The sequence below is a fragment of the Eucyclogobius newberryi genome, unplaced genomic scaffold (genome assembly GCF_026437365.1).
Source record: "Eucyclogobius newberryi isolate DKJ021-1_F unplaced genomic scaffold, fEucNew1.0.hap1 SCAF_16, whole genome shotgun sequence".
Classification (NCBI taxonomy): domain Eukaryota; kingdom Metazoa; phylum Chordata; class Actinopteri; order Gobiiformes; family Gobiidae; genus Eucyclogobius; species Eucyclogobius newberryi.
The window spans coordinates 35,373,940-35,397,153 of NW_027315790.1; the positions used below are offsets into that span (position 1 = coordinate 35,373,940).

The 23,214-nt window shown below is 53.9% G+C and overlaps 1 protein-coding gene across 1 annotated transcript in view; it reads right to left on the reverse strand.

The window, feature by feature from the left end:
- Nucleotides 1-353: 353 nt before the first annotated feature.
- zhx2b (zinc fingers and homeoboxes 2b) overlaps nucleotides 354-23,214 on the reverse strand; it is a 49,126-nt gene continuing 26,265 nt past the window's right edge. The window contains exons 3-6 of the mRNA XM_072448362.1: nucleotides 19,137-21,337; nucleotides 17,825-18,029; nucleotides 13,196-13,290; nucleotides 354-453 (exon numbers count right to left, since the gene is read on the reverse strand). Of these exons, the coding sequence (XP_072304463.1) occupies nucleotides 13,197-13,290; nucleotides 17,825-18,029; nucleotides 19,137-21,198 (2,361 nt within the window). The 5' untranslated portion in view covers nucleotides 21,199-21,337 and the 3' untranslated portion in view covers nucleotides 354-453; nucleotide 13,196. The remainder of the gene's footprint in view (nucleotides 454-13,195; nucleotides 13,291-17,824; nucleotides 18,030-19,136; nucleotides 21,338-23,214) is intronic.

Sequence of the window (23,214 nt, forward strand, 5' to 3'; positions counted from 1 at the left end):
ACTGGACACGCCCCTTTGTCCATCACGTCCGGTGGTTTTGCTGCTGCTTCAGGCACAGTCTTTTGTGTCTCACAATCTGCACTTTTCCTTCAAAACAAACTTATTTTGATCCAAACGGAGTAAAAAAGCATAAATCAGATTATCACAAGATGAAAAGACAAATCAATAAAGATGATTCAAGTTTCATTCACGTCAGATTCATCTTTGTGTTTTTCAACTGGAAAATCTTACGGAAACTTTTTGAAAGACAAATTTCTGACTTTCACAATTTTTGTCATAAACTTTGTCTGACGTTATTTAAAAAGATTAAATATTCATGTTTTTGACACATTTGTTGATGTCGAATTTAAATATTACATTTCCAGAAACTTTGTTTTTCTGTTTTTTTTCTTTTGATTCAAACGTCGTCCAAAGTCTTTTATTCTGAAGGTCGTTCTCCAGTTTCCTCTGCATCTGCAACGACAGGTGAGAACGACAGGTGAGAACGACGGGTGAGAACGACGGGTGAGAACGACGGGTGAGAACGACGGGTGAGAACGACGGGTGAGAACGGCAGGTGAGGAATCCCAGCCCTGTTAATCCCATCCATCTTCTTCTTCTTCTTCCTCTTCTCCGGGGCCGGGTCGCGGGGGCAGCAGTCTAAGTCCCAGACTTCCCTCTCCCCAGACACTTCCTCCAGCTCCTCCCGAGGCGTTCCCAGGCCAGACAGAGACATAGTCCCTCCAGCGTGTCCTGGGTCTTCCCCGGGGCCTCTTCCCGGTGGGACATGCCCAAAACTCCTCCCCAGGGAGGAGCAACGGCTCTACTCTGAGCTCCTCCCATGTGACTGAGCTCCTCCCCCTATCTCTAAGGGAGCGCCCAGCCACCCGGAGGAGGAAGCTCATTTTGACCATTATCGATCCAACTGTCAATCACACGCTCCATCAAGACCCCGAGATACTTGAACTGCTCCACCTGTGACAAGGACCCCCCATCCACCTGGAGAGGACAAGAGGACAAGGACCCCCCACCCACCTGGAGAGGACAAGGACCCCCCACCCACCTGGAGAGGACAAGAGGACAAGGACCCCCCACCCACCTGGAGAGGACAAGGACCCCCCACCCACCTGGAGAGGACAAGGACCCCCCACCCACCTGGAGAGGACAAGGACCCCCCACCCACCTGGAGAGGACAAGGACCCCCCATCCACCTGGAGAGGACAAGAGGACAAGGACCCCCCACCCACCTGGAGAGGACAAGGACCCCCCACCCACCTGGAGAGGACAAGGACCCCCCACCCACCTGGAGAGGACAAGGACCCCCCACCCACCTGGAGAGGACAAGGACCCCCCACCCACCTGGAGAGGACAAGGACCCCCCATCCACCTGGAGAGGACAAGGACCCCCACCCACCTGGAGAGGACAAGGACCCCCCACCCACCTGGAGAGGACAAGGACCCCCACCCACCTGGAGAGGACAAGGACCCCCCACCCACCTGGAGAGGACAAGGACCCCCCATCCACCTGGAGAGGACAAGAGGACAAGGACCCCCCACCCACCTGGAGAGGACAAGGACCCCCCATCCACCTGGAGAGGACAAGAGGACAAGGATCCCCCACCCACCTGGAGAGGACAAGGACCCCCCACCCACCTGGAGAGGACAAGGACCCCCCACCCACCTGGAGAGGACAAGGACCCCCCACCCACCTGAAGAGGACAAGGACCCCCCACCCACCTGGAGAGGACACGGACCCCCCACCCAGCTGAAGAGGACAAGGACCCCCACCCACCTGGAGAGGACAAGGACCCCCACCCACCTGGCGAGGACAAGGACCCCCACCCACCTGGAGAGGACACGGACCCCCCACCCAGCTGAAGAGGACAAGGACCCCCACCCACCTGGAGAGGACAAGGACCCCCACCCACCTGGCGAGGACAAGGACCCCCACCCACCTAGAGAGGACACGGACCCCCCACCCATTTGGAGAGGACAAGGACCAGACGCTTCCCTCTCGTCCCAGTGCAGCTGCAGGTCCAGGTTTGACGAAGACATCAGGACAACATCGTCTGCAAACAGCAGAGATGAGATCCTGAGGTCCCCTGACCACACCCTCCGACCCCTGACCACTGCGCCTAGAAATTCTGTCCACAAAAATAATGAACAGAACCGGTGACAAAGCGCAGCCCTGAGGAGTCCCTCATGCTCTGGGACCTCGGGCCACAGAGGAGTTTGCCAACAACCTCAGTGACTTCAGTTTGGGTGATGGACGAGTCAGTCTCTGCGTCTCGGACGTCCTTAATCCCACTGTCACGTCCCTAGTAGCGGCCAGCACTGCTTCCCTCCTGAGGCGCCGGACAGTTTGCCAGAATGTCTTTGGGGCACCTGCCGATACCTACATGCCAAAGAGGCCCTTAGGCCTTCTTCAGTCTGACCACACCCCTTACTTCCAGTGTCCATCACTGGGTTCGGGGGTTACCACGGCGACAGGCACCGGAGCAGCCGCATCGACAATGGAGGCGGAGAACATGGTCCACTCAGACTCAATGTGCCCCGCCTCCCGGGATCACTGGGGCTATAAGCCCGCCCACACCAGCTCCGCCCCACACCAGCCCCGCCCACACCAGCTCCGCGGCAGCACCAGAGAGGTGGAGTGTCCCTCTGGAGGAGATGGTTCCAGAGCCGTGAGTGGAGGTGAGGCTCCACCTCCCGCACAAGCTCAGGCTCCTCCCCCCAGCACATGCTCAGGCTCCTCCCCCCAGCACAAGCTCAGGCTCCTCCCCCCAGCACATGCTCAGGCTCCTCCCCCCAGCGAGGGGACGTCCCATGTCCCCAGAGTTAGTCTCTGCGTCTGGGGATCTGGTCGCCGAGGCCCGTGCCGTCGACTGCCGCCGAGATCACTCTGCACCCGCCCCTTATGGCCCCGCCTGCAGGAGGTGGTCCATGGGAGGACGGCCCACGGGAGGACGACCCATGGGAGGACGGCCCACGTCGCTCGTTACATTAGCAGCTTTTAGAGTCTTCAACATTTCTAAATGTTAAGAATTATGATCCTCGAAAAGACAAAGAGCACCAGGTGTGCGAGCTAACAAAGCTAACAAAGCTAACAGACGTAGCATCAGGCGTTTCCTCCTCACTCTGGAGAGCCTGTGGTGAGCTCCGCCCGAACACGACTGAAGCTTTGACTAAAACAAACTTTGGAGCGTTTTTAAAAATAGTCTCAGACGTCACATCAAAACCTCAGATTTGAATAATTGTTTAGTTTTAATATTTGTGTTTTTCTTTTATGTGTTTTCCCCGAGGAACAAGTGACAGTTCTGACAGCTCAGATCTAAACCAGGTCTAAACCAGGTCTAAACCAGGTCTAAACCAGGTCTAAACCAGGACTAAACCAGGACTAAACAAGGTCTAAACCAGGACTAAACCAGGTCTAAACCAGGTCTAAACCAGGACTAAACCAGGACTAAACCAGGTCTAAACCAGGTCTAAACCAGGTCTAAACCAGGTCTAAACAAGGTCTAAACCAGGTCTAAACCAGGACTAAACCAGGTCTAAACCAGGTCCAAACCAGGTCTAAACCAGGTCTAAACCAGGTCTAAACCAGGTCTAAACCAGGTCTAAACAAGGTCTAAACCAGGTCTAAACCAGGTCTAAACCAGGACTAAACCAGGTCTAAACCAGGACTAAACCAGGACTAAACAAGGTCTAAACCAGGACTAAACCAGGTCTAAACCAGGTCTAAACCAGGTCTAAACCAGGTCTAAACCAGGTCTAAACCAGGTCTAAACCAGGTCTAAACCAGGTCTAAACCAGGTCTAAACCAGGTCTAAACCAGGTCTAAACCAGGTCTAAACCAGGACTAAACCAGGTCTAAACCAGGTCCAAACCAGGTCCAAACCAGGTCTAAACCAGGTCTAAACCAGGTCTAAACCAGGTCTAAACCAGGTCTAAACCAGGTCTAAACCAGGTCTAAACCAGGTCTAAACAAGGTCTAAACCAGGTCTAAACCAGGTCTAAACCAGGACTAAACCAGGTCTAAACCAGGACTAAACCAGGACTAAACAAGGTCTAAACCAGGACTAAACCAGGTCTAAACCAGGTCTAAACCAGGACTAAACCAGGACTAAACCAGGTCTAAACCAGGTCTAAACCAGGACTAAACCAGAACTAAACCAGGACTAAACCAGGTCCAAACCAGGTCCAAACCAGGTCTAAACCAGGTCTAAACCAGGACTAAACCAGGACTAAACAAGGTCTAAACCAGGTCTAAACCAGGTCTAAACCAGGTCTAAACCAGGTCTAAACCAGGTCTAAACCAGGTCTAAACCAGGACTAAACCAGGTCTAAACCAGGTCTAAACCAGGACTAAACCAGGACTAAACCAGGACTAAACCAGGTCCAAACCAGGTCCAAACCAGGTCTAAACCAGGTCTAAACCAGGACTAAACCAGATCTAAACCAGGTCTAAAGCAGGTCTAAACCAGGACTAAACCAGGACTAAACCAGGACTAAACCAGGACTAAACCAGATCTAAACCAGGTCTAAACCAGGTCTAAACCAGGACTAAACCAGATCTAAACCAGAACTAAACCAGGTCCAAACCAGGTCTAAACCAGGACTAAACCAGGTCTAAACCAGGTCTAAACCAGGTCTAAACCAGGACTAAACCAGGTCTAAACCAGGACTAAACCAGGTCTAAACCAGGTCTAAACCAGGACTAAACCAGAACTAAACCAGGACTAAACCAGATCTAAACCAGGTCTAAACCAGGACTAAACCAGGTCTAAACCAGGACTAAACCAGGTCTAAACCAGGTCTAAACCAGGTCTAAACCAGGACTAAACCAGGTCTAAACCAGGACTAAACCAGGTCTAAACCAGGACTAAACCAGGTCTAAACCAGGTCTAAACCAGGACTAAACCAGAACTAAACCAGGACTAAACCAGGTCTAAACCAGGACTAAACCAGGTCTAAACCAGGACTAAACCAGGTCTAAACCAGGTCTAAACCAGGACTAAACCAGAACTAAACCAGGACTAAACCAGATCTAAACCAGGTCTAAACCAGGACTAAACCAGGTCTAAACCAGGACTAAACCAGGTCTAAACCAGGTCTAAACCAGGTCTAAACCAGGACTAAACCAGGTCTAAACCAGGACTAAACCAGGTCTAAACCAGGACTAAACCAGGTCTAAACCAGGACTAAACCAGGTCTAAACCAGGTCTAAACCAGGACTAAACCAGAACTAAACCAGGACTAAACCAGATCTAAACCAGGTCTAAACCAGGACTAAACCAGGTCTAAACCAGGACTAAACCAGGTCTAAACCAGGACTAAACCAGGACTAAACCAGGACTAAACCAGGTCTAAACCAGGTCTAAACCAGGACTAAACCAGGTCTAAACCAGGACTAAACCAGGTCTAAACCAGGTCTAAACCAGGACTAAACCAGAACTAAACCAGGTCCAAACCAGGTCTAAACCAGGACTAAACCAGGACTAAACCAGGACTAAACCAGGACTAAACCAGATCTAAACCAGGTCTAAACCAGGTCTAAACCAGGACTAAACCAGGTCTAAACCAGGACTAAACCAGGTCTAAACCAGGTCTAAACCAGGTCTAAACCAGAACTAAACCAGGACTAAACCAGATCTAAACCAGGTCTAAACCAGGACTAAACCAGGTCTAAACCAGGACTAAACCAGGACTAAACCAGGACTAAACCAGGACTAAACCAGGTCCAAACCAGGTCTAAACCAGGACTAAACCAGGACTAAACCAGGACTAAACCAGATCTAAACCAGGTCTAAACCAGGTCTAAACCAGGACTAAACCAGAACTAAACCAGGACTAAACCAGGTCCAAACCAGGTCTAAACCAGGACTAAACCAGGACTAAACCAGGACTAAACCAGATCTAAACCAGGTCTAAACCAGGTCTAAACCAGGTCTAAACCAGGACTAAACCAGGACTAAACCAGGACTAAACCAGGACTAAACCAGGTCTAAACCAGGTCTAAACCAGGACTAAACCAGAACTAAACCAGGACTAAACCAGGTCCAAACCAGGTCCAAACCAGGTCTAAACCAGGACTAAACCAGGACTAAACCAGGACTAAACCAGGTCCAAACCAGGTCTAAACCAGGACTAAACCAGGACTAAACCAGATCTAAACCAGGTCTAAACCAGGTCTAAACCAGGACTAAACCAGGTCTAAACCAGGTCTAAACCAGGTCTAAACCAGGACTAAACCAGGTCTAAACCAGGTCTAAACCAGGTCTAAACCAGGACTAAACCAGGACTAAACCAGATCTAAACCAGGTCTAAACCAGGTCTAAACCAGGTCTAAACCAGGACTAAACCAGGTCTAAACCAGGACTAAACCAGGACTAAACCAGGTCTAAACCAGGTCTAAACCAGGACTAAACCAGGTCTAAACCAGGTCTAAACCAGGACTAAACCAGAACTAAACCAGGACTAAACCAGGTCCAAACCAGGTCTAAACCAGGACTAAACCAGGACTAAACCAGGACTAAACCAGATCTAAACCAGGTCTAAACCAGGTCTAAACCAGGTCTAAACCAGGACTAAACCAGGTCTAAACCAGGTCTAAACCAGGTCTAAACCAGGTCTAAACCAGGTCTAAACCAGGACTAAACCAGGACTAAACCAGGACTAAACCAGGTCTAAACCAGGTCTAAACCAGGACTAAACCAGGACTAAACCAGATCTAAACCAGGTCTAAACCAGGTCTAAACCAGGTCTAAACCAGGACTAAACCAGGTCCAAACCAGGTCTAAACCAGGACTAAACCAGGACTAAACCAGGACTAAACCAGATCTAAACCAGGTCTAAACCAGGTCTAAACCAGGTCTAAACCAGGACTAAACCAGGACTAAACCAGGACTAAACCAGGACTAAACCAGGACTAAACCAGGACTAAACCAGGTCCAAACCAGGTCCAAACCAGGTCCAAACCAGGTCCAAACCAGGTCTAAACCAGGACTAAACCAGATCTAAACCAGGTCTAAAGCAGGTCTAAACCAGGACTAAACCAGGACTAAACCAGAACTAAACCAGGTCCAAACCAGGTCCAAACCAGGTCTAAACCAGGTCTAAACCAGGACTAAACCAGATCTAAACCAGGTCTAAAGCAGGTCTAAACCAGGACTAAACCAGGTCTAAACCAGGACTAAACCAGATCTAAACCAGGTCTAAACCAGGTCTAAACCAGGTCTAAACCAGGACTAAACCAGATCCAAACCAGGTCTAAACCAGGACTAAACCAGGACTAAACCAGGACTAAACCAGATCTAAACCAGGTCTAAACCAGGTCTAAACCAGGTCTAAACCAGGTCTAAACCAGGTCTAAACCAGGACTAAACCAGGACTAAACCAGGTCTAAACCAGGTCTAAACCAGGACTAAACCAGGACTAAACCAGGACTAAACCAGATCTAAACCAGGTCTAAACCAGGTCTAAACCAGGACTAAACCAGAACTAAACCAGGACTAAACCAGGTCTAAAGCAGGTCTAAACCAGGACTAAACAAGGACTAAACCAGGACTAAACCAGGTCTAAACCAGGACTAAACCAGGACTAAACCAGGACTAAACCAGGACTAAACCAGATCTAAACCAGGTCTAAACCAGGTCTAAACCAGGACTAAACCAGGTCTAAACCAGGACTAAACCAGGACTAAACCAGGACTAAACCAGGTCTAAACCAGGTCTAAACCAGGACTAAACCAGGTCTAAACCAGGTCTAAACCAGGACTAAACCAGAACTAAACCAGGACTAAACCAGGTCCAAACCAGGTCTAAACCAGGACTAAACCAGGACTAAACCAGATCTAAACCAGGTCTAAACCAGGTCTAAACCAGGTCTAAACCAGGACTAAACCAGGTCTAAACCAGGTCTAAACCAGGTCTAAACCAGGTCTAAACCAGGTCTAAACCAGGACTAAACCAGGACTAAACCAGGACTAAACCAGGACTAAACCAGGTCTAAACCAGGTCTAAACCAGGACTAAACCAGAACTAAACCAGGACTAAACCAGGTCCAAACCAGGTCTAAACCAGGACTAAACCAGGACTAAACCAGGACTAAACCAGGTCTAAACCAGGTCTAAACCAGGTCTAAACCAGGTCTAAACCAGGACTAAACCAGGTCCAAACCAGGTCTAAACCAGGACTAAACCAGGACTAAACCAGGACTAAACCAGATCTAAACCAGGTCTAAACCAGGTCTAAACCAGGACTAAACCAGGACTAAACCAGGACTAAACCAGGTCTAAACCAGGTCTAAACCAGGACTAAACCAGGACTAAACCAGGTCCAAACCAGGTCCAAACCAGGTCCAAACCAGGTCTAAACCAGGTCTAAACCAGGACTAAACCAGATCTAAACCAGGTCTAAAGCAGGTCTAAACCAGGACTAAACCAGGACTAAACCAGGACTAAACCAGAACTAAACCAGGTCCAAACCAGGTCCAAACCAGGTCTAAACCAGGTCTAAACCAGGACTAAACCAGGACTAAACCAGGTCTAAACCAGGTCTAAACCAGGTCTAAACCAGGTCTAAACCAGGTCCAAACCAGGTCTAAACCAGGACTAAACCAGGACTAAACCAGGACTAAACCAGATCTAAACCAGGTCTAAACCAGGTCTAAACCAGGTCTAAACCAGGACTAAACCAGGACTAAACCAGGACTAAACCAGGTCTAAACCAGGACTAAACCAGAACTAAACCAGGTCTAAACCAGGACTAAACCAGGTCCAAACCAGGTCCAAACCAGGTCTAAACCAGGACTAAACCAGATCTAAACCAGGTCTAAAGCAGGTCTAAACCAGGACTAAACCAGGACTAAACCAGGACTAAACCAGGACTAAACCAGATCTAAACCAGGTCTAAACCAGGACTAAACCAGATCTAAACCAGAACTAAACCAGGACTAAACCAGGTCCAAACCAGGTCCAAACCAGGTCTAAACCAGGTCTAAACCAGGACTAAGCCAGGACTAAGCCAGGACTAAACCAGGACTAAGCCAGGACTAAACCAGGTCTAAACCATGTCTAAACCAGGACTAAACCAGATCTAAACCAGGTCTAAAGCAGGTCTAAACCAGGACTAAACCAGGACTAAACCAGGACTAAACCAGGACTAAACCAGGACTAAACCAGGTCCAAACCAGGTCTAAACCAGGTCTAAGCCAGGACTAAGCCAGGACTAAACCAGGACTAAGCCAGGACTAAACCAGGTCCAAACCAGGTCCAAACCAGGTCTAAACCAGGACTAAACCAGGACTAAACCAGGTCTAAACCAGGACTAAACCAGGACTAAACCAGGACTAAACCAGGACTAAACCAGGTCCAAACCAGGTCCAAACCAGGTCTAAACCAGGTCTAAACCAGGACTAAACCAGATCTAAACCAGAACTAAACCAGGTCCAAACCAGATCTAAACCAGGACTAAACCAGGACTAAACCAGGACTAAACCAGGTCTAAACCAGGACTAAACCAGGACTAAACCAGGACTAAACCAGGACTAAACCAGGTCTAAACCAGGTCTAAACCAGGTCTAAACCAGGACTAAACCAGGTCTAAACCAGGACTAAACCAGGACTAAACCAGGACTAAACCAGGACTAAACCAGGACTAAACCAGGTCTAAACCAGGACTAAACCAGGTCCAAACCAGATCTAAACCAGGACTAAACCAGGTCTAAACCAGGACTAAACCAGGACTAAACCAGGACTAAACCAGGACTAAACCAGGTCTAAACCAGGTCTAAACCAGGTCTAAACCAGGACTAAACCAGGTCTAAACCAGGACTAAACCAGAACTAAACCAGGACTAAACCAGGTCCAAACCAGGTCCAAACCAGGACTAAACCAGGACTAAACCAGGACTAAACCAGGACTAAACCAGGACTAAACCAGGACTAAACCAGGTCCAAACCAGGTCTAAACCAGGTCTAAGCCAGGACTAAGCCAGGACTAAGCCAGGACTAAGCCAGGACTAAACCAGGTCCAAACCAGGTCCAAACCAGGTCTAAACCAGATCTAAACCAGATCTAAACCAGGACTAAACCAGGACTAAACCAGGTCTAAACCAGGACTAAACCAGGACTAAACCAGGTCCAAACCAGGTCCAAACCAGGTCTAAACCAGGTCTAAACCAGGTCTAAGCCAGGACTAAGCCAGGACTAAACCAGGTCCAAACCAGGTCCAAACCAGGTCTAAACCAGATCTAAACCAGATCTAAACCAGGTCTAAACCAGGACTAAACCAGATCTAAACCAGAACTAAACCAGGACTAAACCAGGTCCAAACCAGATCTAAACCAGGACTAAACCAGGACTAAACCAGGACTAAACCAGGTCTAAACCAGGACTAAACCAGGACTAAACCAGGTCTAAACCAGGACTAAACCAGGACTAAACCAGGACTAAACCAGGTCTAAACCAGGTCTAAACCGGGTCTAAACCGGGACTAAACCAGGTCTAAACCAGGACTAAACCAGGACTAAACCAGGACTAAACCAGGACTAAACCAGGTCCAAACCAGATCTAAACCAGGACTAAACCAGGACTAAACCAGGTCTAAACCAGGACTAAACCAGGACTAAACCAGGACTAAACCAGGACTAAACCAGGTCTAAACCAGGTCTAAACCAGGACTAAACCAGGTCTAAACCAGGACTAAACCAGAACTAAACCAGGACTAAACCAGGTCCAAACCAGGTCCAAACCAGGTCTAAACCAGGTCTAAACCAGGACTAAACCAGATCTAAACCAGGTCTAAAGCAGGTCTAAACCAGGACTAAACCAGGACTAAACCAGGTCTAAACCAGGACTAAACCAGATCTAAACCAGAACCAAACCAGGACTAAACCAGGTCCAAACCAGGTCCAAACCAGGTCTAAACCAGGACTAAGCCAGGACTAAGCCAGGACTAAACCAGGACTAAGCCAGGACTAAACCAGGTCTAAACCAGGACTAAACCAGATCTAAACCAGGTCTAAAGCAGGTCTAAACCAGGACTAAACCAGGACTAAACCAGGACTAAACCAGGTCCAAACCAGGTCCAAACCAGGTCCAAACCAGGTCTAAGCCAGGACTAAGCCAGGACTAAACCAGGACTAAGCCAGGACTAAACCAGGTCTAAACCAGGTCTAAACCAGATCTAAACCAGGACTAAACCAGGTCTAAACCAGGACTAAACCAGGTCTAAACCAGGACTAAACCAGGTCTAAACCAGGACTAAACCAGGACTAAACCAGGACTAAACCAGGACTAAACCAGGACTAAACCAGGTCCAAACCAGGTCCAAACCAGGTCTAAACCAGGACTAAACCAGAACTAAACCAGGACTAAACCAGGTCCAAACCAGATCTAAACCAGGACTAAACCAGGACTAAACCAGGACTAAACCAGGATTAAACCAGGTCTAAACCAGGACTAAACCAGGACTAAACCAGGACTAAACCAGGACTAAACCAGGTCTAAAGCAGGTCTAAACCAGGTCTAAACCAGGACTAACCCAGGTCCAAACCAGATCTAAACCAGGACTAAACCAGGTCTAAACCAGGACTAAACCAGGACTAAACCAGGACTAAACCAGGACTAAACCAGGACTAAACCAGATCTAAACCAGGTCTAAACCAGGACTAAACCAGGTCTAAACCAGGACTAAACCAGGATTAAACCAGGTCTAAACCAGGACTAAACCAGGACTAAACCAGGACTAAACCAGGACTAAAGCAGGTCTAAACCAGGACTATGCAGGTCTAAACCAGGACTAAACCAGGACTAAACCAGGACTAAACCAGGTCTAAAGCAGGTCTAAACCAGGACTATGCAGGTCTAAACCAGGACTAAACCAGGTCTAAAGCAGGTCTAAACTGGTGTAAACGATTCAATATAATGTACTTAAGTCAGAACCAGATCCAAACAGATTTCTCTGGTTCTTAATCTCGTCTCTGTTAAATTGGACTCAGACAAATCCTGTTACGGCGCTTAAATCCATTACAAAAGTGCGATCATGGCGCCACACTCCCCCCGCCACGCCCCCCGCCACACCACGCCCGCCACGCCACACTCCCCCCGCCAAAGCAAACACTTCCAGCGGCACTGCTCACGACGAGAGTCTGTGGAAAAGAGCAGCCGAGCGCCAGAAATAGCTCTGCCTCCTGCTGCGCCGCCGAGACGAGAAAACACACAACAGAGCTCAGAAAGTGAAGCGTCTGGAGGAGAGGGCCGCTCTGCAGCCGCTCTGCAGCCACCCTACAGCCGCTCTGCAGCCGCTCTGCAGCCACCCTACAGCCGCTCTGCAGCCGCTCTGCAGTCACCCTACAGCCGCTCTGCAGCCGCTCTGCAGTCACCCTACAGCCGCTCTGCAGCCGCTCTGCAGTCACCCTACAGCCGCTCTGAAGCCGCCCTGCAGCCGCCCTACAGCCGCTCTGAAGCCGCCCTGCAGCCGCCCTACAGCCGCTCTGCAGCCGCTCTGCAGCCGCTCTGCAGCCACCCTACAGCCGCTCTGCAGCCACCCTACAGCCGCTCTGCAGCCACCCTACAGCCGCTCTGCAGCCACCCTACAGCCGCTCTGAAGCCACCCTACAGCCGCTCTGAAGCCGCCCTGCAGCCGCCCTACAGCCGCTCTGCAGCCGCTCTGCAGCCACCCTACAGCCGCTCTGCAGCCACCCTACAGCCGCTCTGCAGCCACCCTACAGCCGCTCTGCAGCCACCCTACAGCCGCTCTGCAGCCACCCTACAGCCGCTCTGAAGCCACCCTGCAGCCGCCCTACAGCCGCTCTGAAGCCGCCCTGCAGCCGCCCTACAGCCGCTCTGCAGCCGCTCTGAAGCCACTTTACAGCCGCTCTGCAGCCACCATACAGCCGCTCTGAAGCCGCTCTGCAGCCACTTTACAGCCGCTCTGCGGCCGCTCTGCAGCCGCTCTGCGGAGAGCGGCCGCTCTGCAGCCGCTTGTGAAAGGTGTTTTCTGTGTAAAAACTGCCCAAATGTCTCCATTATTTGGGCCGTTTGATGTGAAAAATGGACAGAACTTCATTTGGTCCACATTTTGGACACAAAAACACGGTTTAAACAATAAATTGTTTGTCATTTCAACTTTTTTTTAAGTGAATTAAATGTAGTCTTTCAATCTCTGGTGCAGTGTGTGTGTCTTCCCTGTCACCAGGAAGTTGTGGGTCCTGACCTCAGCCGCTGGACTCTTCGCTCAGATCCTGTCGTCGGTCCAGCCATCGCCCGAACACTCCCCCGGCCTGAAGGTCCAACGAGGGCGGCCCGAACCTGCAACAGACCTGGTTTAGACCTGGTTTAGACCTGGTTTAGACCTGGTTTAGACCTGGTTTAGACCTGGTTTAGACCTGGTTTAGTCCTGGTTTAGACCTGGTTTGGACCTGGTTTAGTCCTGGTTTAGACCTGGTTTAGTCCTGGTTTAGACCTGGTTTAGACCTGGTTTAGACCTGGTTTAGACCTGGTTTAGACCTGGTTTAGACCTGGTTTAGTCCTGGTTTAGTCCTGGTTTAGACCTGGTTTAGACCTGGTTTAGTCCTGGTTTAGACCTGGTTTAGTCCTGGTTTAGACCTGGTTTAGTCCTGGTTTAGTCCTGGTTTAGACCTGGTTTAGACCTGGTTTAGTCCTGGTTTAGACCTGGTTTAGTCCTGGTTTAGACCTGGTTTAGTCCTGGTTTAGTCCTGGTTTAGACCTGGTTTAGACCTGGTTTAGACCTGGTTTAGTCCTGGTTTAGACCTGGTTTAGTCCTGGTTTAGACCTGGTTTAGACCTGGTTTAGACCTGGTTTAGACCTGGTTTAGACCTGGTTTAGACCTGGTTTAGTCCTGGTTTAGTCCTGGTTTAGACCTGGTTTAGACCTGGTTTAGTCCTGGTTTAGACCTGGTTTAGTCCTGGTTTAGACCTGGTTTAGTCCTGGTTTAGTCCTGGTTTAGACCTGGTTTAGACCTGGTTTAGACCTGGTTTAGTCCTGGTTTAGACCTGGTTTAGTCCTGGTTTAGACCTGGTTTAGACCTGGTTTAGACCTGGTTTAGACCTGGTTTAGACCTGGTTTAGTCCTGGTTTAGACCTGGTTTAGACCTGGTTTAGACCTGGTTTAGACCTGGTTTAGACCTGGTTTAGACCTGGTTTAGTCCTGGTTTAGACCTGGTTTAGACCTGGTTTAGACCTGGTTTAGACCTGGTTTAGACCTGGTTTAGTCCTGGTTTAGACCTGGTTTAGACCTGGTTTAGACCTGGTTTAGACCTGGTTTAGTCCTGGTTTAGTCCTGGTTTAGACCTGGTTTAGACCTGGTTTAGAAAGCGACTCACATTTGCTTAAATCATTTTCATAATTACAGTTTGTGCTGAACTGACAAAGCCACAAAATTACTCTCAAATCAAACTCTCGATCTCATGTTTGATGCATCTTTTTGGAATGAAACACACACTTGTTTCATCCGTCGCTTAAAGTCACCTGAAATCACCTGAAATCACCTGAAATCACCGTAGCAACAGAGAAAAACAAACACTTATTGGACTCAATATTTATCGTACTTTTTATCGATATTTTACATTGATAAAAGTGTTTGTGTCACTGCAGGGGGAAGTGTCTGGGGAGAGGGGAAGTGTCTGGGGAGAGGGAGTGTCCGGGGAGAGGGGGAAGTGTCTGGGGAGAGGAGGAAGCGTCCGGGGAGAGGGAGTGTCCGGGGAGAGGGGGAAGTGTCTGGGGAGAGGAGGAAGTGTCTGGGGAGAGGGAGTGTCCGGGGAGAGGGGGAAGTGTCTGGGGAGAGGGGGAAGTGTCTGGGGAGAGGGAGTGTCCGGGGAGAGGGGGAAGTGTCTGGGGAGAGGAGGAAGTGTCTGGGGAGAGGGAGTGTCCGGGGAGAAGGAGGAAGTGTCTGGGGAGAGGGGGAAGTGTCTGGGGAGAGGGGGAAGCGTCCGGGGAGAGGGGGAAGTGTCTGGGGAGAGGGGGAAGTGTCTGGGGAGAAGGAGGAAGTGTCTGGGGAGAGGGGGAAGTGTCTGGGGAGAGGGGGAAGTGTCTGGGGAGAAGGAGGAAGTGTCTGGGGAGAAGGAGGAAGTGTCTGGGGAGAGGGCGAAGTGTCTGGGGAGAAGGAGGAAGCGTCCGGGGAGAGGGGGAAGTGTCTGGGGAGGAGGAGGAAGTGTCCGGGGAGAGGGGGAAGTGTCTGGGGAGAAGGAGGAAGTGTCTGGGGAGAGGGGGAAGTGTCTGGGGAGAGGGGGAAGTGTCTGGGGAGAGGGGGAAGTGTCTGGGGAGAAGGAGGAAGTGTCTGGGGAGAGGGGGAAGTGTCTGGGGAGAGGGAGTGTCCGGGGAGAGGGGGAAGTGTCTGGGGAGAGGGGGAAGTGTCTGGGGAGAAGGAGGAAGTGTCTGGGGAGAGGGGGAAGTGTCTGGGGAGAGGGAGTGTCCGGGGAGAGGGGGAAGTGTCTGGGGAGAGGGCGAAGTGTCCGGGGAGAGGGGGAAGCGTCCGGGGAGAGGGGGAAGTGTCTGGGGAGAAGGAGGAAGTGTCTGGGGAGAGGGGGAAGTGTCTGGGGAGAGGGGGAAGTGTCTGGGGAGAGGGAGTGTCCGGGGAGAGGGGGAAGTGTCCGGGGAGAGGGGGAAGCGTCCGGGGAGAGGGGGAAGCGTCCGGGGAGAGGGGGAAGTGTCTGGGGAGAGGGGGAAGTGTCTGGGGAGAGGGGGAAGTGTCTGGGGAGAGGGGGAAGTGTCTGGGGAGAGGAGGAAGTGTCTGGGGAGAGGGGGAAGTGTCTGGGGAGAGGGAGTGTCCGGGGAGAGGGGGAAGTGTCTGGGGAGAGGGCGAAGTGTCCGGGGAGAGGGGGAAGCGTCCGGGGAGAGGGGGAAGTGTCTGGGGAGAGGGGGAAGTGTCTGGGGAGAGGGGGAAGTGTCTGGGGAGAGGGCGAAGTGTCTGGGGAGAAGGAGGAAGTGTCTGGGGAGAGGGCGAAGTGTCTGGGGAGAAGGAGGAAGCGTCCGGGGAGAGGGGGAAGTGTCTGGGGAGAGGGGGAAGCCTCCGGGGAGAAGGAGGAAGTGTCTGGGGAGAGGGGGAAGTGTCCGGGGAGAAGGAGGAAGCGTCCGGGGAGAGGGGGAAGTGTCTGGGGAGAGGGTGAAGTGTCTGGGGAGAGGGGGAAGTGTCTGGGGAGAAGGAGGAAGTGTCTGGGGAGAGGGGGAAGTGTCTGGGGAGAGGGGGAAGTGTCTGGGGAGAGGGCGAAGTGTCTGGGGAGAAGGAGGAAGTGTCTGGGGAGAGGGCGAAGTGTCTGGGGAGAAGGAGGAAGCGTCCGGGGAGAGGGGGAAGTGTCCGGGGAGAGGGGGAAGCGTCCGGGGAGAAGGAGGAAGTGTCTGGGGAGAGGGGGAAGTGTCTGGGGAGGAGGAGGAAGCGTCCGGGGAGAAGGAGGAAGCGTCCGGGGAGAGGGGGAAGCGTCCGGGGAGAGGGTGAAGTGTCTGGGGAGAGGGGGAAGTGTCTGGGGAGAAGGAGGAAGTGTCTGGGGAGAGGGGGAAGTGTCAGGGGAGAGGGGGAAGTGTCTGGGGAGAGGGGGAAGTGTCTGGGGAGAGGGGGAAGTGTCTGGGGAGAGGGGGAAGCGTCCGGGGAGAGGGGGAAGTGTCTGGGGAGAGGGGGAAGTGTCTGGGGAGAAGGAGGAAGTGTCTGGGGAGAGGGGGAAGTGTCCGGGGAGAGGGGGAAGTGTCCGGGGAGAGGGGGAAGTGTCTGGGGAGAGGGGGAAGCGTCTGGGGAGAGGGGGAAGTGTCTGGGGAGAAGGAGGAAGTGTCTGGGGAGAAGGAGGAAGTGTCCGGGGAGAGGGGGAAGTGTCCGGGGAGAAGGAGGAAGTGTCTGGGGAGAGGGGGAAGTGTCTGGGGAGAGGGGGAAGTGTCTGGGGAGAGGGGGAAGTGTCTGGGGAGAAGGAGGAAGTGTCTGGGGAGAGGGGGAAGTGTCTGGGGAGTAGGAGGAAGTGTCTGGGGAGAGGGGGAAGTGTCTGGGGAGAGGGGGAAGTGTCTGGGGAGAAGGAGGAAGTGTCTGGGGAGAGGGGGAAGTGTCTGGGGAGAGGGGGAAGTGTCTGGGGAGAGGGGGAAGTGTCTGGGGAGAGAGGGAAGTGTCTGGGGAGAAGGAGGAAGTGTCTGGGGAGAGGGGGAAGTGTCTGGGGAGAGGAGGAAGTGTCCGGGGAGAGGGGGAAGTGTCTGGGGAGAGGGTGAAGTGTCTGGGGAGAAGGAGGAAGTGTCTGGAAGTGTCTGGGGAGAGGGGGAAGTGTCTGGGGAGAGGGGGAAGTGTCTGGGGAGAAGGAGGAAGTGTCTGGGGAGAGGGGGAAGTGTCTGGGGAGAGGGGGAAGTGTCTGGGGAGAAGGAGGAAGTGTCTGGGGAGAGGGGGAAGTGTCTGGGGAGAGGGGGAAGTGTCTGGGGAGAAGGAGGAAGTGTCTGGGGAGAGGGGGAAGTGTCTGGGGAGAGGGGGAGGTGTCTGGGGAGAGGAGGAAGTGTCCGGGGAGAGGGGGAAGTGTCCGGGGAGAGGGGGAAGTGTCTGGGGAGAGGGTGAAGTGTCTGGGGAGAAGGAGGAAGTGTCTGGAAGTGTCTGGGGAGAAGGAGGAAGTGTCTGGGGAGAGGGGGAAGTGTCTGGGGAGAAGGAGGAAGTGTCTGGAAGTGTCTGGGGAGAAGGAGGAAGTGTCTGGGGAGAGGGGGAAGTGTCTGGGGAGAGGGTGAAGTGTCTGGGGAGAAGGAGGAAGTGTCTGGGGAGAGGGGGAAGTGTCTGGGGAGAGGGGGAAGTGTCTGGGGAGAGGAGGAAGTGTCCGGGGAGAAGGAGGAAGTGTCCGGGGAGAGGGGGAAGTGTCTGGGGAGAGGGAGCTCACCTGAAGTGCTCGTGCTGTGCCGCGCTCATGTTTTTGTTGAACCAGCTTAGCTCCGCCTCCTGCGCTCTGCCGTTGTTCCCATTGGTCAGGTCCTGACAGCGCGGGCCAATCAGCTCGGAGCTCGGCAGACCACTTCCTGTTTTACCGTTGAACCAGCGGCGGCTCAAGTCGTCAGCAAACGACCAATGAGACGAGTCCTCTGGAACTGACGAAGAGACAGACATTCAACACTTAAAGCACCAGCAGAGGGCGCTGTGACATTCAGGATGTAAGACGCACGAGCTCTTTCGGCTCCAAATGATGGCCTGGGGGCCAAATGCGGCCCTCAGACTCCGGCTCCTTTGGTACATTGGGATTCTTACTGCAAATGTCAATAATTCTCTTAAATAAATCCGCCCTGTGCTTCAGACTTACCCATGATGTTTTGCTCTTACCCATGATGCTTTGCTCTTACCCATGATGCTTTGCTCTTACCCATGATGCTTTGCTCTAAGGCTCGATTTGTTTGTAAAGCCCATAATTCATACATAGTTTTCATGTTGTCTACAACGTAAATAGTGAAAATAAAGACAATTGACCCCACCCTTTTGCCTGGTGTGTGTGCAGCGCGCTAACCTCTCTACTACCGGGCGGGGCTCACCTGTGTGCAGCGGGCGGGGCTCACCTGTGTGCAGCGGGCGGGGCTCACCTCTGTGCAGCGGGCGGGGCTCACCACTGTGCAGCGGGCGGGGCTCACCTGTGTGCAGCGGGCGGGGCTCACCACTGTGCAGCGGGCGGGGCTCACCTGTGTGCAGCGGGCGGGGCTCACCTCTGTGCAGCGGGCGGGGCTCACCACTGTGCAGCGGGCGGGGCTCACCTCTGTGCAGCGGGCGGGGCTCACCTCTGTGCAGCGGGCGGGGCTCACCACTGTGCAGCGGGCGGGGCTCACCTCTGTGCAGCGGGCGGGGCTCACCTGTGTGCAGCGGGCGGGGCTCACCACTGTGCAGCGGGCGGGGCTCACCACTGTGCAGCGGGCGGGGCTCACCACTGTGCAGCGGGCGGGGCTCACCTGTGTGCAGCGGGCGGGGCTCACCTGTGTGCAGCGGGCGGGGCTCACCTCTGTGCAGCGGGCGGGGCTCACCACTGTGCAGCGGGCGGGGCTCACCACTGTGCAGCGGGCGGGGCTCACCACTGTGCAGCGGGCGGGGCTCACCTCTGTGCAGCGGGCGGGGCTCACCTCTGTGCAGCGGGCGGGGCTCACCTCTGTGCAGCGGGCGGGGCTCACCTCTGTGCAGCGGGCGGGGCTCACCACTGTGCAGCGGGCGGGGCTCACCTCTGTGCAGCGTGAAGCCCAGGTGTCCCGCAGCCTTCAGCCCGTTCTCCGTTCTTCCGTAGACGTTGCCGTTTCGTTTGGTCCCCATGGAGTTGAGCAGCGCCTGCTCCAGATTGTCCCTCAGCGCTCGCCGCTCGCTGAACCAGCTCTCCACTTCCTGTAGCGACAGACGAGTGGCCGTGGCCAGAGCCTCCGCCTCGCCGTGCGCGGGGAAACTGTTCCGCAGGAAGTTCTCCTCTAGAACCTTCAGCTGCTCCGAGGTTTTGCCCTTCATCCTCTCGAGCAGCGGGAACTGTGTGAGAACGTTGGCCTTCTGCTGGAAGTCGCTCTGGGCGTCGTCCAAATGTCCGTTATTCTGTAAACACGGCTCGTGCCACTTCCCGTTGTAGCTCGTGGCGCCGGCGTCTCCGTTCTGCTCGTTCTGATGCGTTTGCTGGATCGTGCTCTGGATGACCGCGGGCCGTTGGATTTGCGGCGGGATCAGCGGCGCAGAGTTCATTAACACGCCGTTCGGTAACGAGATCTGTGCGTTGTCCTTGGTGGTTCTCGGGACCAGGATGGTGCTTTTAAACGGCGGCGCAAAGATCGGCGGCGGCGCGATCGTCCGCCGCGTCAGCGACTCCGGAAACACGATGGACGGAATCGACGCCACCGGCTTCAGTTTGGAATTGTTCGGAACGTTCTTCTGTGGAGTCGGGGGCGGCAGCATTAAAGGCACAGTTCGTTTGATTTCGTTAGCGTTAACTCGTTTGGTGTCGGTGGGCTTCTGCAGCGGCGGCGGCAGAGGAGGCGGGGCCATCAGTCCTTTGTCCCCGGGATTCGGCGCCACAGCCATGACCGGCCGCTTTGCGTTCGGGCCGAACAGCGACGCGTTTAAAATCCGCTTGAGTCCGTTTGAAGCGGAGTTGGCCGACGCCCCGCTCCTCGCCGCGGTGGTGGTGGTGTGCACCGTCGCCTTGGAGACCGGGCTGGTCAGCAGAGCGGTGAAGGTGCTGTGAGTGGGCGGGATGGAGCCGTTGAACATCTTCTTGCGCGCCTCCTCCACCTCCTCGGGCGACCACGTGATGCCCTGCTTCAGCCGCTGCGTCGTGAACCACACTTTGATCTGTTCTTCCGGGTGTTTGGACGCCGCCGTCAGCCACGACAGCTCGGTGTGCGTCGGGTACGGGAACCGGTTGAACGACGCCATGAGCGTGGCGTTGTCGTCCAGCGAGGGGTTGTATTTCCACGTGTTGAGTGGCACGGCGATTTGAGGGACGCTGCTGAAATTGGGCGGTCGCCGGAGCATCGGAGAAACGTGCGTTGTGTCCAGTAAAATGTTGGCCTCTGGAATGATCACCGTCCCGTTTATGCTCAGCGCGCGGATCTGCTCGGGCGGCCCGTTGGCGATCGGCGAACTCTCCGGACTCATGGCCGCGGCGCTCTGCGCGGGCGACTCCTCGTTTACGTCGACAGTTTGCTCCAGGAGCGTCTTCCCGTCCTCGCTGATCTTCCGGTACTTGAAGTCCGCCTCTCCCGGATGTGCCTCGTCGTTGTGCTCGGACAAAGAGTCAAACTTTGTGGTCCTGAAGTTGCACGCGACGCACAGATAGGCGGGGTTGAGGATGACGCCGGGATGAGCGGCGTCCACGTGCTCCTTGAAGTCGCCGAGGCCGGGCGTGGTGAACGAGCAGTATTTGCATCGATATTCCTTCGCTTTTGTCTCGCCGTTGTCCGGAGACTGGTTCTCCTTCTCGCCGTTCTCCTTCTCGCCGTCCTCCACGCTCGGACTCCGCTCGCCCTCGCCGTTCGGCTTCTCGCCGTCCTCCTCGCTCGGACTCCGCTCGCCGTTCTCCTTCTCGCCGTCCTCCTCGCTCGGACTCCGCTCGCCGTTCAGCTTCTCGCCTGTCTCATCGCCCTCGACGTCGTCCGTCTCCGGCTTTCGGACGCTTTCGTCGCCGGATTGGGAGTTCTCGGCTCGCGGCTCTTTCGTTCCCGGGTCGGCGCTTTGGTCGGCGTGGTGATCCTGGTGTTCCGGCGTGCGGACCATGCACGGGTTGGCGTTCTTCCTTCGGCCGGACATGGCGGCGCTGGTTTCGGGGGTTTGTGCTGGTCAAGTTGTGGTTTTTTTGGCTTTAGTTTTGGCTGGTTTTGTGCGGCTGGTTTGGGAGGACTCGGAGCGCTGGTCAGCTTCGGAACGCGGCGTGAAGCGGCATCACCGTCTGAAAGGGACGAGACGGGAATGTGTTAGAGTGTGGCCGACACCGGCAGCCGTGCCTTTTATCCCCAAAACAATCGATGAATATTTTACAAACACTTGAGACAGACTCAAAGTCAATAAATTAATAACTTCAGACGCTTTTCACCTGAACACTGACTCCGCACGCGGTGTGGAGTCTTTTACGCGCGTGTGGAGTCTCTTACGTGCGTGTAGAGTCTCTTACGCGCGTGTGGAGTCTCTTACGCGCGTGTGGAGTCTCTTACGCGCGTGTGGAGTCTCTTACGCGCGTGTGGAGTCTCTCACACACGTGTGGAGTCTCTCACACACGCGCGTAAGAGACTGAGACTCCACACGCGCGTAAGAGACTCCACACGCGCGTAAGAGACTCTACACGCACGTAAGAGACTCTACACGCGCGCGTAAGAGACTCTACACGCGCGCGTAAGAGACTCTACACGCGCGCGTAAGAGACTCTACACGCGCGCGTAAGAGACTCTACACGCGCGCGTAAGAGACTCTACACGCGCGCGTAAGAGACTCTACACGCGCGCGTAAGAGACTCTACACGCGCGCGTAAGAGACTCCACACGCGCGTAAGACTCTACACGCACGTAAGAGACTCTACACGCGCGCGTAAGAGACTCTACACGCGCGCCAAAGACTCCACACGCGCGCCAAAGACTCCACACGCGTGTAAGAGACTGAGACTCCACACGCGCGTAAGAGACTCCACACGCGCGTAAGAGAGAGACTCCACACACGTGTAAGCAACTCCACACGCACGTAAGAGACTCCACAATCGTGTAAGCGACTCCACACGCACGTAAATGACTCCACACGCGCGTAAGAGACTCCACACACGCGTAAGAGACTCCACACGCACATAAAAGACTCCACACGCGCGTAAGAGACTCCACACGCACATAAAAGACTCCACACGCGCGTAAGCGACTCCACACGCGCGTAAGAGACTCCACACGCGCGTAAGAGACTCCACACGCGCGTGAGAGACTCCACACGCGCGTAAGAGACTCCACACGCGCGTAAGAGACTCCACACGCGCGTAAGAGACTCCACACGCGCGTAAGACACTCCACACGCGCGTAAGCGACTCCACACGCGCGTAAGAGACTCCACACGCGCGTAAGAGACTCCACACGCACGTAAGCGACTCCACACGCACGTAAGAGACTCCACACGCGCGTAAGACTCCAACGCGCGTAAGAGACTACACGCGCGTAAGAGACTCCACACGCTCGTAAGAGACTCCACACGCGCGTAAGAGACTCCACACGCACGTAAGAGACTCCACACGCGCGTAAGAGACTCCACACGCGCGTAAGAGACTCCACACGCACGTAAGCGACTCCACACGCACGTAAGAGACTCCACACGCGCGTAAGACTCCAACGCGCGTAAGAGACTACACGCGCGTAAGAGACTCCACACGCTCGTAAGAGACTCCACACGCGCGTAAGAGACTCCACACGCACGTAAGAGACTCCACACGCACGTAAGAGACTCCACACGCGCGTAAGAGACTCCACACGCACGTAAGCGACTCCACACGCACGTAAGAGACTCCACACGCGCGTAAGACTCCAACGCGCGTAAGAGACTACACGCGCGTAAGAGACTCCACACGCTCGTAAGAGACTCCACACGCGCGTAAGAGACTCCACACGCGCATAAGAGACTCCACGCGCGTATAAGAGACTCCACGCGCGTATAAGAGACTCCACGCGCGTGTAAGAGACTCCACGCGCGTGTAAGAGACTCCACGCGCGTGTAAGAGACTCCAACGCGTGTAAGAGACTCCAACGCGTGTAAGAGACTCCACACGCGTGTAAGAGACTCCACACGCCTGTAAGAGACTCC